Genomic DNA, 18,780 nt, shown 5'->3' with positions numbered 1-18,780 from the left:
GATTGGAAAGGCATTTCCAATGATTCCAAATTCTTTTTCAACACCTGATTAAATATTGACAGAGATTCTGAAAAGCCTTCCGGGATTCTACACCAGGAATATACACAATTGCAGAATTTAAAACAGAAAAGAAATTGGCTATCCTCATGCAGATGCACTGAGAAAAATGCTTGTGCCGTAACCCATTCTGCATCACATGAAATCTTAAACAAAATCACTGCTGGATTTGGTACCACTGGCCAACATTTGACCACTATGTCATTAATTTTCCTCAAATCTTGAACTATTCGAAATTTCCAACTTGGTTTTCGCAAACCCATAATAGGAGAATTACATGGGCTGCTCCACACCTCTTTTAGAACTCCCTATTTCACGAAATCTGTAATTACAGGAATTACTCCTTCAATTACATCAAGTGTCATAAGATACTGCGGAGTTTGAAGAAAAACTGCATTAGGTGTAACTGTGACTTTAACTGGTTTAACTCCTCTGATCAGACAAATCTCTTTCCCAAAAAGATCCCAAATTTGTTATGTAACTGTGCCCTGTAAGCCAGTTGGCAGGTCTTGTACTCTAAATGCGGGATAAAAATTAATCACGGGAAATTCTTCATTATTTGAATCACATTCAATTTGCATAGATGAATCATCATCATCATCACTATTCATCTGAATAGCAATTCCATCATTTGTACAGGTAATCAAATATTTTGTTTTGCACAACAGGTCTCTTCCCAGTAAAGAAACTGGACTTGAGTCACAGACTACAAATTTGTGCAAACCTTCAAAATTGCCACTTTTAACAGGAACCGGTTTAGTATTCAGGTTTGTCAAGAATTGATTTGAAACCCCCACAATCTGCACTGTTTTCCAAGAAAGTGGCACATTAGGAACTTCTGCAGTTCTTACTGTAGGGCGTGTAGCTCCTGTATCAACTAGGAATTAAAACCCATGACCCATTACTTTTCCATTTACATAAGGACCCTTTGGATCCACTTCTGTTGAAGCTGCTAACGCACATTCTCCTTCATCCGAACTCTAACTCATAAATTCATCATTCGATTCATCCTCACTATGAAGTGTGAACAGCTGTACTGTTTGATTACTTAAATGTAACTTTTGATCGATGTTCTGCTGAGGAAGCATCACCTGCTGCTGTGACATTGAAGCTTGAGGTATCTGCTTTTGTTGCTTTGGTATCATTTGCATTTGGGGCTGCATTTGTTGTGACGATGGCACCTGGAAACGTGGCACTTGTATCAGTTGCATCAGTTGAGGACTTTTGATGAGGAATCTGCATTTGATTACTAAACTTCTGTACATTTAAATTAGGACTCCTTATTCTCGGTCCTCTCAAATTTGAATAAAAGATTGTTTTCATTCATCTGCGTAACAACACCTTCCTGTACCATCATTGGACATTCCTGTTTCCAATGCCCGAGGCCCCCGAAAGCGTGACAAGGTAACATCCTTTTCATTGTCTCCATATCACCTGGATTAACAATATTATTCAAATCGATGCCACGGTTTTCATTTCCATTACGACTTCTACCTCTTGCCTGACCCTGATTTTGAACCACCTTCATGTTTCCATGTTGAGGAAAAATTCCCTGCATTCCTGATTGTGCCGCTTTAATCTGAATCACCATCGCCTTTTCCTTCAATTTCTTCTGCTTCATTTCAATCTCATCACTACAGTATTTAGCAAACTGTAATACTTCATGAACCGGTTTTGCTTGCCAGCAAATCAAATGACTCTTAAGCATCTGGCTAATTTCAGGTCTCAAACCTTCAACAAATCTGAACACAAAATGAATCATGTCTTTGGGCTCAATTGTTTCTGTACCACTGTAATGTTTAAATGCTTGCAGCAATCTCTCATAGTACGCATGTATTGACTCTTTTGCTTCCTGTGCTGTCCTATCGATTCTCTGCCAATCAATACTTTTAGGAGAAATTCTTGTTTTCTAAATTTTAATCACTTTGTAATAGTATTTCATTACATAAGTAGATGGTGCACCTGTAACTGGATCTCGTGGAGGCTCTCTTGTTGGCCATTCAACACTCCTTTTGCATTCCACTCATAAATCAGCTGAAACCACTATTTCTAACAAGGTATTCAAATCCTCCCAAAGGCATTTTGCACGCTTCACAAATCTATCTGTCTGCTGGTAAATTCCACTATTTTCTCTCTCAATCTCTGGTAGTCATTTGTAATTGAAAAAATATCATTCCTACTCCAAAGGACATATACATAATTCCCTCCAAGGAGTTTCTCTCATTGGTAATATTTTTCCTGGATTATCAGTCTGCTCTGCAACAGCATTTGAATTTGCAGACTCCTTTTTCTTCTGATCTATTTTCTTTACCTATCTACCCTCCCATTTGTCTAATGCTCCCAATGTTTGAATATTCTGAATTGATTCCTTAATGTGAATTTTCATTCCTGGTATTCTCATGTTCTCAATATCTTTTGAATCAAATTCTAATTGGTAACTTCTTTTCAGTGGCTTTGATTTCTCAATTTCTACTTCATATTTCTCTGCGAGTTCTGATAATTATTTCTGGTGTACTGATCCTGCTCTGTTTGTAACATTTTTCCACATGAAGCATAACTCATCTTCATTATATGAGTCAATTCTAGTTAACTCAAGTGTTCCCTCAATCATTTCATTTAATTCTAATTTAAGTCCTGACAGGTTCAATTAATTCCCCCCTTCAGTATTTGTTTTCGCTCTACCCATTTTTTCCAACCAGTCTGTTAACTGCTGAGCTGTCAAACCTTGTAATGGAACACTGTTACATACATTGGACATTCTCTGTGGAGTAATACATGGAGTCTCAGAAGTCACCAGGAACTAATTTGAATTCAAATCTGACTTTCCCAAATTCTGTGACCTCCTCAGATAATTTAGGTCAATAAGTGGACCTGTCTTGTCAAAAGTCGGATTCATTGGAGACATGACTCCTGCAGTAACATTGAGTCTCTCCATTTCTACATTTGAATTAAAAAATATCCTGTACATTACTCTCATTATTTCCCTGAGCAAACAATAGTACAACAAGACCAATAGTAACAGGTACTGTCAATGTTTCTGGACTTGATTGAACATTCTGATTTATTGAGTAAATTACTCCAGAATGCTGACCTGACAGCATTGAAGAACTTGACAGTGATATTGTTACAGGTGTATACCTCGGCATTGCCTGAACTTGCACTGGAGCCATTGAATTAGGTATAGACTCCATCTGAACCATTACTGGTTTCTGGTAAATCTGTAATATCTGTGATGATAGCACCACTGGTACTGTCATGCTCGGTGCAGAGCTTACAACAAGAATTGTCGGTTAGACTACAACCTGAGTCAAAGGTGTCTGAGTAACTGTGATAGTAGGAACGTAAGTTGCAATCTGTACTTGACTCTGTGTTACTACAACTAGCACTGTGGCAGTTGGACCAGTACTAGTACCTGGACTTGTCTCTTGTGCAGCATATGGTGGAGGATGATTTCTCAATAACTGCATTATAAATTCGTCATCATCTGAGTCATCATCATAAGTCAATTATTTCCTAGCCTCATCTGACTTTGACTCATCTTCTTCAGAAGAGTCCTTATTCTTTGTCTTTGACTTTTGCCTGATACTGCTCTCTTTTTTAACTCATACAGCACTCTTCTCAAATTTTCAGAAATTCTCAAGATAAAAGTTCCATAGGCATGAAACGCTATGCTCCCTTCCTTCTCCTTTATTTTGCACCATTGTTCAACCAAATACATGCTGCGGTACCTTTCTCTTCAATTACGATATATGCAGGTGTACCTTCTGGTGAGGCAATTTTCCTCCTCTAACTGGAATAAAAGCATCTCCCAAAAGCGCACTCTTTAACGCATTGAAATTTTTCATTTTTACTTAAACCAGGCTCAAAACTACAATTTAAATTCAAAATAGGAAGTAATTCAATACCAAAATTCTTTTTGCATGTTTCTCTCAACCAATAACGCTTCACAGTTGTCCCACCAACCAGTTTGCAGCACCTTCTCACCAGCCGACCTATCCCAGCGCGGACTAGTGACGTCACACTCGCACATACAGCGGCTGACAAAGTCTTGCGGACTAGTCTCTCTTACTCGATTCACACAAAACTAGATGCAAAATATTGTGAGCGCCAAAGAAAAATCAACACACCAACTTGTCTGCTTACTATAGGTAGGGAACGCAATCACTTTGGAAACTTCATGAATAATTTGATTGCAGCTTTTGGCTCTGACAACTACTCATTCAATCTTTGCTTTCTCTGGTTCGCAAGTAAAATTCGACCAGCAAATTCTACCCTTGACTAATATCAGATCCTCCCTGTGCACTCAGGAATCACCAATATCAGTCAAACTAACACTCCCTTTAACACACACTCTAGGTATACTATTTGTCAACCATGCCAACTAAACAGACAAGTTACAACAACAATAGCCAAGTGTGTAAGAGACACTTGTTCAATACTCAATACTCCAGAGTCTTAGACCACTAAGGGTCTATATACCAACAACCACATGGGCAATTTTTTAGCACAAAGCGCCTCTCTCAATTAAAGTACGACAAATTCCCTACATACACCCTTTGGATTACGGACACTTCCTAACAAACTGAATTGGAGTATGCAACCTCCCTATTTCTCACAAACATCACAATTCACCTGCAATTTGCTAAAGCACTGCAAGCACAACCCCTAACTCTAACACAAATCATACTAGGAACACTGGGAACATCTCCAAACAGCATTAGCAAATCCAAATATCATCCAAACAAGCACTGGAAAACCAAAGTTCAAAATTTCAACAAGCACTGGTAAAACCATATCTCTCCTAATGAGACGAAACCATTGGATAATACCCTCCTATTGAGACGTAACCATCCTCTGCTACCAAAATTGGGGACATGTCCAGCCTTATATTTTTTGATAATTTATTTATAAGGTGGCACGTATAGGGTAACCATCAATTACCCGTAGAGGTTGACACAAAGCTTTTGAAGATAGGAGTGAGATACCATCCTAACAGTCAACATCAAAAAGATCAAATCAATAAACATCACTTTCAATATTGGAGTCAGTAATTTATACTCACCATGACTTATGTGGCAAAGAATCCCTTTGCCAGTTTAATAAAGTTCAAACATTTATTGCCCTTTAGATTAATAATGCTAAGATCACGTACATCAAATGCAAGACCATATGATGAAAGTACAGAAACAATACAGGCTGGCCAAATCTTCTAAAGACTGTTAACCTAGTCAGAATATTTATCATTAAACATTCAAGAACCGCCATGCAGAGTAACAACAATAACAGATGAATGACAGACACAGAATACATTTAGTTATCACAGATGAATTGTTTACAATCAATTTATATGAAATAGTTGAATTTAGATTGTGGCATCCTTAACTATTACTCTAATTCGATAAGCATGTTTGGGCTTCTTGCAAGAAGAAAAGAAGACAAAAATTAATTTGGAAAACATCTCATTATGGCCCTAACCAAAAATAGTGGTTGGGTTTCTAGAAAGAGAAAACATACAAATCTGCAGGAAAGACAAATGCACATTTGGTTATACCTCTCCTAAATGGATCATCAAGCAGCGATCTATTCATCAATGGAGCATCCTCTGGTCTTCTTCAGTAGGCAATGTCATAATAGGGAGCAGTCCAGTAATGTTGGCCTTAATGCATCTGAACTGACAGAATCATAGGTAAAGAGCTAAGAAACAGGGACACATCATTTACTAGCTTAGTAAAAGGAAATTCTGCAGACAGCTGAGAACCACAAGGCACTGAAAAGAGCTGCCCTTACATCCTCTGAGTTTTGCTATATTAAATCCCTAGAAAGCACCTAGTTAAGCTTCCATTGGTCAGTCTATGGGGTGGTTTAGGTCAGAACCAATTGGCTTTTCTCCGTGTTTCAGAAGTATCTTTTCTTCATTTTCTCCATTCACAATTGGCTCATCTCTCCCTGTGGTCACCATTTTCAGCAGTAGAATACAATTGTTGCAGGTTATGCATGAGCACTGAAGACTATTGTTCCTGGATACACATTATCGCGTCCCAGGAAGGCAGACAAAAGCTACAACATAAGAACATAACTTTTGCACAGTGAGCAAGTCACACAGGATGCTTAGAGAAACAGTATTTGCAGTGTTAACACTTTTAAAGCATTGCCTCTGGAAAATTACTAAAACATGAGGCCTTTTTAAAGCCAATGCTAAAACAAGAAGAAATAAACATTTCATAATATCTATACTATTAATCCTTTTAGTACATATTAATATTCATCCTTCAGTACATTTAATTATGAGTAAACAAAATACATTTTCATTAGTCAGTTATTTTCATACTTATTCATGTTGTTTATGGTGTCCACCACATCAGCTACACGTTTTTATTTATTAATCCACAATTTCGATAAACCTTTTATTATATGCCATACTATATTTAAGTGACACAATTTGTATTAATAATGTCTACCCACAGTGTAGAGTCACATTCTCGTAAAGTATGTCCTGTGGAGCAGTTTGGAAGCCCGCACGCATTGCAACCTTTCTAGTGTATCTCACAGCTGACTTGCAGTCTCGATAAATGATATTTTTCCACACTAATTTAAAACCAAATTCTCACCCTCACTATATGTAGTTTTTTTTTATGTGCTTAAATCATTTATTTTTATTGTTTAAATTAAAATTGAGAATTGTAATTTATTTTTTTAAATAAGTTGTTATGATTTTTTTAATAATTAAATAATTAAAAAGTGGGTGTCATTTTTACATTAAATCACCATATTATGTATGGATATTTAAATGTTGAAATAAATGGGGTGTTATTTGTGTTCTCTACCTGTATTATTTTCTAGGGGAGTGTGTTGAAATACCTGTGAGTGGCTATGTGTGGGACTTTTCTTACCCCAAGACTGCAATGGAGTACATTTACACCTTTTTTTTAGACCTTTAGGGCTGTAGTAACTTTTGTGAAAAGCAATTGGCTTACTCTTTTGTGGGTGTGTGTTTGTATTAGCATGTCCTCCCTAAACCTGAAACCTCTTGCATTTTGTAATGTATTCCCCATTTTCCAGGCACTCCCTTTTTTCCTTCCCAGATTTAATATCAAAATGTATACCTAATTGTGTGGAGGTGTCTATAATTGTGACACAGAGCTCCACCCAGAAAAGATATGAGAAGCAAAGGTTTGGGAATTGCATTTTGTAGTATGTGAGTTGTACCCCTCGGGGTAAGACTGGGACAGAAAAAAGACCTGGGTACCAAAATAAAAGTAATCCCCATTAGTAACTTAGCTAAAAAGGTGTCCCATGTTTGCAAATTAGGACAGTTTTAAACTCGTAAAGACATGCTGTGTTTTACAATGTATGGGAGACTGCATTGAGATTTTTGCCTACTGCTGGTAATAATTGTTTTAATATCATGGAAAGCATCAGCAAAACCTGTCCCAGCAGACTATACAACAGGCCCACAAACAGCCAAAAAACAGCTCACACACTGACTTATCAGGCCAATCTGTTAGCGCTGTCTGATTGCCCCATGGGCCAGTCCGACCCTGGTGGTACTGTAGTTTTACTTTACATACTACAAAATGCAGCTTGTGAAAAGTCTGCAAAGTGTCAAATTAATTTGGTGTTTTTTTGTATTGAACATAATGTGTTAATTATCTCAAGAAATAATTCTTAATCTGGTCATTGAATACTACTTCGAAGGAGATACCTACCCAGATGCCGAATTGCACAATGTGCAACTAGGAATCCTGGAGTCAAATTCCAGCTTCCTCACTTTACCAAACAGTGAGATTCTAGTCAAATGATGTTAATAATTCATAGTTCCTCGTTTTCTTAGAATGATCAATTTGATATCACTGTGAAGTAACTCAATTTAGTATGTAAGCTATACTAAAACGTCACTCGTGTGCGGTTCAATAGGCAATATTGCTGTTTCACATACATTTTCCACACAATGCACATGACAAACTCATATCTTGGCTGCCTCGTGGCAAGGCCATTAGAGCACGGAGTTATTCTTAAATGATTTTAAATTTATGTTTAGAATCGTTTTTAAAATATATATATATATAGGCCAATGCACTGATATAATCTAATGTATTAGACTGAAACAATTACAAACGTTAAAGAAATAATATTGTATTAACTTTGGAAGAGTTTTTCTGTTATACATTTATGACACTTGTTACATGATTTACATGCCAAATATTTTGATGGCGCGCTTCACCAAGCCAAGTCCTAGTCTTTGATTGATCTGTCCCATTACTAACGTGCCCCATACTCTCTAGTCGTGGCAAAAAGTCTGTAAACTTGAGGATCGGTCCTTAATTCCACATGGAGGGTTAGACGTGTTGCATTTCCATAGTTTTTCTGCGGTAGCCCGGACAAAATGACTTAATCTGGTCTGAGCGGGGCTTCTTTCCTGGACACTAGGCTGGCTTGGCGGCAGCGTGGCTCTGACAGACTCTGGCTCAGCTGGAGCTGACGGCCGGCGCTCCCAAAACAGCTGGCAGCAGACAGGGAGTGACAGAGGGGGAACGCAATGCGCGCTTTGTGTTTGATACGGAGGGCAACGCAAGCTGCTGGTCTCCGCTGAGACTGGAGAGGAGAAGGAAAACAAACAATGCATCCGCACACCAGTCTGCGCGGGACTTCCATCTGCAGCTGCCAGGAGATTGACACGTTTACAGACCGCCTCTGTTCTCCACGCCCTGCGCGCCAAGAAGGACAATCTGAGAGGAGAGAAGCAGCTCAAAGGTGTTCACCATGGAACTGACCGGGGCGCTGGGGGGCGTGCATTTGTGGGCCGGCTGAAAGAAAGGCGGCATTTCACGGAAAAGAAAGGGCTTCTTGTTACTTCTAGCACAAGAAGGCACGTAGAGCCTGGAGAAGTGAACACATGACAGAAGGTGACAGATGTCTGACTGGAAGTGACAATGAGGTCTGGCCAGCAACAATTATGAGGACCAAGCAGCCCATCGTTCCTTCGTGTATATTGTGCAAGACCAACATTTTTGGTGCTGTTCGCTTCCCCTGGCGCTGTGGTTTGCTCGTCTTGTGTGATATTTTTCTTCCTCTCATTCAGAACATTCCTTGTTTTTCAACCTCAACCTGTTGACTTTCCCAGGCCCAAACGCATTTGATGGATGTGTGCTCTAAAAGCGGACCTTTGGGCTTGCTTTCATGTCATTCGCGGTATTAATTTAAATCAATGAAACTAAAAAGGTTTGTCTGAGTGAAAACGGGCAAACAGCCGGAAGGTTGGTCCATGTCAGGGGTGAGGTGCTCACTCAGCATCTTTCTTCGTTTTATATTTTCAACAAAACAGTACATGTTTTTCTCCCCACTACCAATTTTGCACAGATACGATTCTCGTTGGTGTTGAGTGGCAAGCATGTCTTGGAATGACGTGTTTGAGAAGCACAACATCGATACCCTTAATCCCACCCACCCCGCGCTATGCTCTTGTGTCATCTAGGTCGAGATTTGTGTTTTTTCACTCAGCGAATCGAGTTTTGCAGGTCGGGACTTGAATGTCTAAACCTGGACGGAGAGATGCAAAACTACAAGTCCCAGAATGCAAAGTGTTGCTTGCTGAAAAGATAGACGAGTGTATGGGCCATACATGACAAGGCAGTATTTTGCAACTCGACTACCTACCTACGTTGCAAGTTCTCCTTCCAAATCAGGTTCCAAATGCATACTTTGAGGTGGTCTTAATGTGTGAAGGTTGTGCACTGAGTTCTTGTAATGTAAAGTGAGACCGAAAGGACAAACTTCATAAACAGTACTGTGTACCTGCAAACCCCTCGCACGCCTCGGAGCACGAGAATCAGCCGGGGAGCAGTTACATGTTTATTTCTTTGGCCGGTTACCAAGTGTGTTCGAAAAGCTCCATATCTGCCAATATTTTGGATTCGTCTAGTTTTAAATCTGAATTGGCCACACGTCTTGTGAAGTTTTTCGTCCGGCCGTTATTTTCGCTACGAGCCCAAAGCTTTATCAATGTGGACACAGAACGAGTAAGCACAGAAACGCCAAGCATTGTTTTGTAAAAAGCCAAGACTGACAGAAGAGGTCATACATAACATGGGACACTTGCCTGACCCTTTCTTTCCCCTCCTCTCCCGCCCGGCCTCCATCTAGTAACCGGTTCTTCTCAGCTTATTTCCAAGCGCTCCCTATTTCAGCAGCCACTCAACGGGAGCGAAATAATGACAAGTAATCAGCCCTCGTTACACAATGTCTCTATGTGCGAAAAGCAGAGGAGGAACTAAGTATTACTTTTCATAGAGCCGCGATTCTTTAAAAATCGTAATAAAATGGTCTGCCGTGACTTTGTGGTCCTCGATCTACTTTCTTCTACACAGCTGTGTAGCGGTGCAGGCGTACACCTTGTCAGCGCACGGTCTGTCCCCCCACCTCTTCTTCTGCACCCTCCCCTCTCCCTCCACCCCCGCCTCCCCTGTGGGTGGGTTGGTATCTCCTCGTCAGTCTCGCTGAGCCCTGCGCGTGCAGGGGGAGTCCCTCCTGCATGAATATGGAGTAGGCTGCAGGAGGATAGTGGGAAGTGCAGCCCCGCCTACCCCCACACTACACCCGGGGACGAGATCGGAGTGGGACATGGAAGCAGACCGAGGGCACTGGCAGCATGACAATTCCCAGCTTCATTGTGGCTCTGGTGCTGGGGGCCATCCCTGGAGGGGGCTGCTTTGACAAATCAGCTGGTGCCCCTGCCCACCAGCGACCTTCTAGCCAGCGCCTGCATCCCCATCCTCATCGTCCTTTACCACCATCCACCCCTTACACCGGTTGCACAAAAGGCAAGGGCCAGGGCAACTCTGTGGGCGACTTTGTCAATGTGACCGACTTTGGAGCGCAGTGCTTGAACTGGTTGGATGTGCCAACTTTCTTGGAGAGGACACCAGGCAAGGGTCTTGGTGACCATAACTTCTGTCGCAACCCTGATGGGAGAAGCAAGCCATGGTGCTTCTACAGGAATAACCGAGGCCGGGTGGACTGGGGCTACTGTGACTGCAAACAGGGTGAGTACCGCAAGGCATGGCGTGATAGCCAAGAGTGCTGGGACCTTGAGCGCTTGCAATGGGGTTACGTACCCACATGCAATGTTTGGTGGTAGGTGAGCGATGCCATGGAGTATGGCCAACAAAGACTTGATATAACTTTTGGGTTATGGTTGACCAATATAGCTAGATGTGCCTACCAACTACTGTAAGAGTAATTTTCGAATGTTTGCAGAAAATGATCTGGGCTACCTGAAGGTAATGTTTATGATGGTGGATAGAGTTATGTTATACTAATCGCATTCTGATGTCATTAGGCTTCATGTCTGCCTCTATGTGACACAATATACGAAGCACAGAACTCTGGAATCTGTGTGACTTGCTTGGATGGGTAGGAGCGATTTAAGAAATTCAGTTGATCTGATAAGTTTAATTTCATAAAGATGAGGCCTTATCTTGGGCATGATTACTGAGATTCAATGCCAATATATTCAATTGGCGACCACACACTAATGAATGAACAATAGACTATTTTAACATGTTTGTTGCATTTTGCAGCGTATGTTGGTAGAGTACTTCTTTAACTCTTGCAGAGTGTACAAGTCTGTACTATTCAGGCAGCAGTCACCCTTAGCGATACTAATCACGTTACGTCAAAGCTGGTGCACTTGAAGGTGATCGCAAACCATGAGAGGCAGATGTGAAAGCAGCAGCTGATGATTCCTTTGAATCCATTGCTGCCCAGCCCACATCCTCTCTGGCGAGGGCGATGGTTGCCAGCTACCTGGTACTCCTACTTTTTAGCCTTCAGCTGCATCTCAGAGCGCCACTGCCCAGGATTTCCGTGGGATTTTAGCTCATGACATTTAAACACTGATTTACAATATTTTGGTGATTGACATTTTTACCTCAATGTTCTAGGACTGGAGTTAGAATAGTAAATTAGCTTCTTGGACTAAGGCAAATAACTCAAAGCAGCAGCCTGCCACCACGTTGAATGGGGGAGGGCATACTGTTTTCAGCTCTGAGATTTAAATTGACAATGAAGTATAAGAGAAAAGCTCAGGACAAGAAACCTCGTGTTTTGGCGACATGGACCTGGATGGTAACCCTAATCAGTTCATAAGGAACTAATGCATCATATATTCATTTTGGATTTTTAATATAAACAATGTGTTTCTCTTTCACACTTAACCACTCAACTTTCTGTACCTAGCCCTAAACGAACCTGTCTCAATTGATTTGGGCCCTATGTAAGCCATGTTCTTTCATTACGACAGAAATGCCAGGCTGTTGAATAATTACTTGCCATGCACAAATATCCTTCACACGTTGTTGTTCCCTTTCTACTGCGCAGTCATTAGGCCTCTCTCGGAAGCACAGCTGTGCGTCAACAGAGAGTCCCATGTAGGTATTTATTACGTTTTAAACACCTTGCGAAGATGACACTTTTATTAGGCTAACACAGAGCTCTGGTTTTGGCTTTCAGGCCCACAAAAGCTGTTCCTGAGGTGGTTACAGTGTACTGGAAGAGCTCTTCCGGTGGAGGAAAGAGCCGTATTTGCATTTTACGCCGCGGCTGAGTGGAAATGCGGGGCTGTCCCTCCCTATCTGCCCATTGTTCCTGCAGCACCTGCAACCACTTCAGACAGCGGACAACTGTTATTTATTTGGTCCTAGGAGAAGATACCCTTTTTTCCTTTCACTAAGCACACGCAGATCACAGAGATAATACACGCATTTTGTTGCGTAATAACCAATTCGGAAATACCCATTTTCCAATACCTCTCATACAAGGAGCCAATATGAAATGTTTGCTCCATTCCTCACAATGGCAGTATAACACCTTCTGAGAAGAGCACATCCCACACCATTGATCTAATCGATCCATGCACCTCCAGTTCAGTGAGGACACGTTTTTACCACACAATAAATTATTTAAAGTGCATGGTTTGACGATGTTATTTAGCTGAATGGTTTGGTAGTCAATATTAGCAAAACCTTCTCCTTAAAAAGCCCAAAATGCTGTTTGTCGCTGTCTCAGTCGAGTTAAAAAGTGCGTTTTGTTGGTAGTCAAAAGGTTATCAGATGACTTCGTGTCTCCAAAGAGGTGGTAATCCAGTTAAGGTTTCTGTTTAACTATTTAAAGCAATCTGGGATTTCGAGTCCTGGATCACATCCGTTGAATCGACTCTCCTGAAAACAATGATCTGCAAAACAAAAAGCCCAGCACTCGCGCATTATGCCTTTAATGACGGGGATCCATCTAGAAAGCTTCAATTGACAGACTTGCAAACGTAAAACTATTAACTGCGTTCTCCAAGCATTAAGGACTAAATACGAAGAGATTTTAAATGTGCAGAAAGCAGTAGCAGTTGTCTCCTATGCCATGCTAAAGAGCGACAATTTAGTTTGCTGTGTGCACCGAGGAGACTGTTTATTTCATTCATTCATTCATTCATCCATTCACTGATTCCAGCTAGCAGCTCAGTTTCGTCGGATAACAGCGGTACTTGAGCTGTTTCCAACCGTCAGATCAGCAACCAAATAATCTAGACGTTTTGGGAGGGTGCGTGGTGTTTAAATCAGAAAAGCTCCATTCGCAACCCGGCTTATACACAAACTTTAGTCCATCAGTCCATGGCCGTATAGCACTGCAAAACTGTTCTATGCAGAAGCAGCCTTGGGAGTGCATGCAGCCCTTTGTTAAACTTCCTTTTAAATACAAAGCTATGCGGTCAGTATCTAATTCTGAGACTCACTCTACGAGCAATTTTTTGGGTCATTTCCATCTTGATTTCACCTTCTCTGAGGCACTCAATCCATCAGCTCCTTTCACGAGAGTCCAACAGACAATTTTGATTTTTGAGCCATACCATGTGTAAAGTACAATAGAGTGATGACTGGTTTTTAACACGTTTTTCCAGTATAGATCTTGTCATCGAGAAATGCAAGTGTACCAAATTACCTCCAACCACTATGACATGCTATCAAACGTGAAACGTTCTTTGCCTCTAGTTAGCCCCTTCGTTGCATGTGAAAAAATCAGCACATTCTGCCCGCTTCTTTCTATGTAGTCAAAACAGTGTGAACTCAAGTTTTCTCAATTTTGGGCCGAGTATCCCCTCTAATAGAGCAACGTTTTTTGACATCACAAGTAAAAGACGAAGAGAAATCACACAGTCCGAAAAGGACATCGAGGATTTACGAATTTATATTAAAATGGGAAAAAGAGTGAATTTTGATATTCAGCTAAAACATAATCAACACCACTCATGCCTAAGACAGTGCTTCTTAACCTTGTGTCGGTGTACACTTTAGGGTCAACATCTACTGCGGGGATCTGCGACTGTTTAGAAAATTAATATTTACGAATCTTGATTTGTAGAGCAGTGTAAGTACAGCGAACAGATAACAGAATCTAGTATGGAGGATTGATGGCCTCAATGAAAGAAGTGCAATGCACAAACAAAAAGAGAGCCTGCATTAGGAGGAAAAAGGAAAAAGTGATATGCTATAGTCTAACATAGCACTTTATTTTTAGAAATAAAACAGCTAATCTTTCTATTACATTTATGTTAGTATATTTTTGGCTGCGAATTGAATACAATATTTCACAATTGTGTATTTGTTTAAAGTTTATACATTTTTTTGTATTGTTTTGCCGTTCAAATCGTATACATTGTATAGGCTAGGGTCCCTAAATTCCAGTAGCGGTTCATAGGGGATCCACTTAAGTCAAAATGTTGGGTACCACGGTTCTAAGAGAATGAGTGACAACAATACGGTCCCATGCTAGAGGCGGAGTACACTTGTATAGAGTTACCAGATGGTTCCATTTCATCAGTTTCGAGTCATAGTTTGTATTTAAGAAACCAATGAATTTTGGTCGTTGTAGTCTTGGCCACGTCAGATGTTATGGACTAACGCACGGTGCTTTAGATATATATGGTAAATTCCACGGGTAGAGAATCACTGTGATGCAAGCAAGAAATATTGTTGCTAAGATGTCCTGTGCCACGTGTGATGCCTTGATGCCTCATTGCCAGGAGGAAACTATATGTTACAGCATGGAAAATGCTGTTGGTTAACATGTCTGTTTCTCATGTGGCCCCTTGCTTGATGTGGATTAAAAATAGAGCAGAACGATATTAAAACCGAAACCAAGCAGTAGAAACAGAGCAAACTAAAAATATTGCAGTGAATAATAGAGCACACAAAAGTATTCCATTACAGCTACCCTGCCCCTGGCATCTATGGTTATAGCAGACTGTATGTCATGGTGTACATCGTATGTCCACGCCTAAGCATCCACTGAACAACGTAGTGGATTCTGGGAGTTGTAATCTTGTGTCAATGTAAAGAACCCAATTTCACTAAAATACAAGAATACTATACCCTGTAAGTCATAAACATAGAAGTTGAACCATGGACCTCCCAATGACAGAGAGTCAACCACTAGCCTTATGCAGTGGGGTGCAGCAGGGGTGGCAGTCGTAATGACTCTTAGGGATCCCACCCCCTGGCAAAGCTGAGCCACCATATTAAAAATGGCAGAGTACGTTCAGCGCGATGATGTGAAACCTATTTATTACAGAGTCCAGAATTAAATCATGTGTTTTCTTAAAACAGATCGCCTTAATGTTAGCAGAGTACTCCAGGTCAGCAAGCATGCGAAGCTCCTGGCTTGAAGCTTTCCTTTGTGGGGAAGTTGAGTTGGGTCGACTGATGACAACAATTCCCAGAATGCATTACACTGTCCCTGGTGACAAGGAGTCATACGGTGATCCCTATTTAGACACTCTTTCTCAACACCCCTTCAGCATTGCTCCTACTGGCGTAAACACTCTGCTTCTGTACTTCCCCTGCCGGCTTCTTTACCGTGAGGCGCCGAGACAGGTGCTGGGAAGCACGTTTCAGCGGATCCAGACTTGTTCCACTCCCGCAGCATGAACTCACTATCACCCGATCTGCCCGAAAGGCACCAGCGGCAGTGGGAGGGCCAGGCATGGCGCAGGATGCTTACACGTGGAGGCTCAGATAATATGTAAAGTCAAACTACGACGGCAAAAAGTTTGATTCAGGAATTAACAAATGCCGTTATTTCGAGGGTACTCAGACATTCCCAAACGCTTCTCACATCAAATTTTAGCTGATAAAAGGCTGGGGTAAGTGTCTGGATTTATTGTGAAAGTGCCTTTAACAACTACATGTCTCAAGGGGATTGTGAGGGAGGGACGTCTCAGTGTAAAAAAACAAAACTTTGTGCACATGGACTTTTTTAAAATCAGCAGAAATTTAACTTGCACTTTAACCCGAACCAAAGCACAGAGGGACCTCACCAGCAGAAATTATGCCGATTTACATCGCTGCCTAGTGGTCCACTCTGTCAGTCTTTGCCTTATCCCTGCCAGCGTGTCTTGCCTCCCCAATGTGTCCCCAACATCTCCCCGACGTGTCTCTCTTAACCACTAATGAGTCTCTCTCTTACTTCCCCAAACCTCCCACTGGCTCCCCTGCTGTTTCTTCGGTCTCACCAGTGTCCCCCAATGCTTTCTCAGCTTCCTCCGCATTATTTATCATCTCCCTGATGAATAGCTGAGTTTTCCACAGTGTTTTGATTATTTTACCCTAACATGTCTTTCACATTCCACCGATGAGCATTTTATCTTCCCGGGAAAAGACGTTTGTTCTTTCTATAATGAGTCTCTTATGTTCTTCTGATATTTACCTCAACCAGCTCCATTGTCTCATGTTACTCGCTTTTCTTGAATCCCCCAATATTTGATCTCTTTCTCAAATGCCTCTCAACATCGAAAGGGCCTCCCATCGCGCCACCTATCTTTAATGTTGGCTGTCCTCTCAAGTGTACCTCATTGTCCCATTTGCACCAGTTTGCCCTCCCTCCTCCCCCGACGCAACCACAACGTGAGTCTTATTTCCATCAGTGAAACAACATGTGATGCCAGTGAAGGGTCAATGCGGGCAGTTCATCTCTCGCGTCACCGAAGACCCCTGTGACTAACCACTTAATACACCTACAAAACGGAGGTTCGAGGTGTGAAAAAAACACAGCAGTACCCTCAAAGTTGTCTGGACTCCTCTATCTGAATCACAGCAAGTGGTCATCTTCAGCATCTCTACTCTCCACGGGTTGCCCTGTATAACTCAAAAGGATCATGTGCTTTAAAAACAAAATAGATGGAGTCCCCTGGGATACACATTTGAGAAGGGTTTATGTTTTTCACTAAATGTAAAACAAGCATTGGCAAAGCCAATAGGTCTCACCTTTGAGACTATTGGCTCTTCTGTTGCCTTTTGTGCCCGTTGTGTAGCATAGACATTGCGCTCTTTGGCAATGAATCGTGGCGATGCTGCATAGCAGTGTGGCTGTGTTGCAGCATGTCTAAATATAATAAAAAAGGACTACGATGCATTCAGTACTAATGCACTTTTTTTTTTTTTTACAAAAAAAGTGCATTTGCTCTGGCTACGTCATAGTGCTTTTTACAATTAGCTTTAGGCACACTGCAGCTCATTTACACTGCTGTACAACATGGCTATAAAACATTGCTAAAGCCTCTTATTCATTACTAGTGGTTGTTTTTTCTTTGCATCACAGCACCTGTGCATACCTGTCACATGGGAATGAGACTGATCACATTGCAGTCATTGAAAAATACATCATTTTAGAAAGGTGATGCAGGTTTTCAAAGGTGGTTACCACATTGAAGTCTTTTTGACAGTTTTTATATAGGGCAAATTCTAGGCAAAGGTGTTGGAGGCCTTACATTAACCACAGATACAAGGACACACTCATTTCATAGGCCCGGGGCAAATAGGTGATTTGCTCAGAATCACAGGATTTTGAGCCAGACCCGAACCTGGTTCCCCAGATCCAAGGGATGCAGCTCTGGCCTTAGTGCCACATCTTCTCTCTTTGGAGATGTGTTGCTTTTTAAGATGACACATTTTCAAATAGTGGCCAACATCCTCCAAATTAGGGTAAGTTAACGGGTATGTAGCTGCATTTACAGGAAACAAAAGTTTGCAATTGTGAAGAAAAACATGACTGAATGAGTCTTGGATGTGGTAATTGCCATGTGTGAGGACTGCACTCTGGTTGAAGCAGCCAAAGCTTACCGAGTTAAAAAAAGCAAGATCCAACTGCGTTTGGTAATAGTATCAATCGTTTAACTACCAATAGGCCTGGTCTCATATTTGCTGGGAGCCGTACAGTGGTATTTCTTAATGGCAGTGTTTGGCCGTTGTTTGTAGGCCAACGCTGTAGAGTTGAGAGGCTGAATTGCTGCCCTGGCCTGTGAAAATCAACACTCCCTGTGGCAGAGGGCCTCTGTTGCAAAGGGCTTCGACCTCAGCCCGCAGTAAAAGAAAAGGAGAGAGGGAGGAAGGAGGGGTGGATAGAAAAGCAAGGCCAGCAAAAAAAAAAGCAACGGAGTGGGATGAAGATAAAAAAGTACCTCAACCTGGGCGTAACCAGTGGGAGGACACATATAAATGTATCACTCATGGTCCTTGCTCTATCACAGGTACAAAACAAAGATGAAAGCGAAACCAGATGTGATGACCAGACTTAATGACCAATCAGAATCAACAAAACGAGACTGACAATGAAGCTATGCAATTGTAAGCAATAGCAGGCTCCAAGTCCCTTTTTAACTCCTTCGCTACTAAGCTTTCACCC

The 18,780-nt window shown here is 41.4% G+C and overlaps 1 protein-coding gene across 2 annotated transcripts in view; it reads left to right on the top strand.

Annotated features, from left to right (window-relative positions):
• The first annotated feature begins 8,616 nt into the window (after nucleotides 1-8,616).
• PRSS12 (serine protease 12) overlaps nucleotides 8,617-18,780 on the top strand; it is a 562,235-nt gene continuing 552,071 nt past the window's right edge. For both annotated transcript variants that reach the window (XM_069230157.1, XM_069230158.1), the window contains exon 1: nucleotides 8,617-11,096. In XM_069230157.1, coding sequence (XP_069086258.1) covers nucleotides 10,703-11,096 — 394 coding nt within the window. In that variant the 5' untranslated portion in view covers nucleotides 8,617-10,702. The remainder of the gene's footprint in view (nucleotides 11,097-18,780) is intronic.

The sequence above is a fragment of the Pleurodeles waltl genome, chromosome 1_1 (assembly GCF_031143425.1).
Source record: "Pleurodeles waltl isolate 20211129_DDA chromosome 1_1, aPleWal1.hap1.20221129, whole genome shotgun sequence".
NCBI lineage: Eukaryota > Metazoa > Chordata > Amphibia > Caudata > Salamandridae > Pleurodeles > Pleurodeles waltl.
The sequence above is the reverse complement of the archived record's forward strand: the minus strand, read 5'-3'. Positions and strand labels throughout refer to the sequence as shown.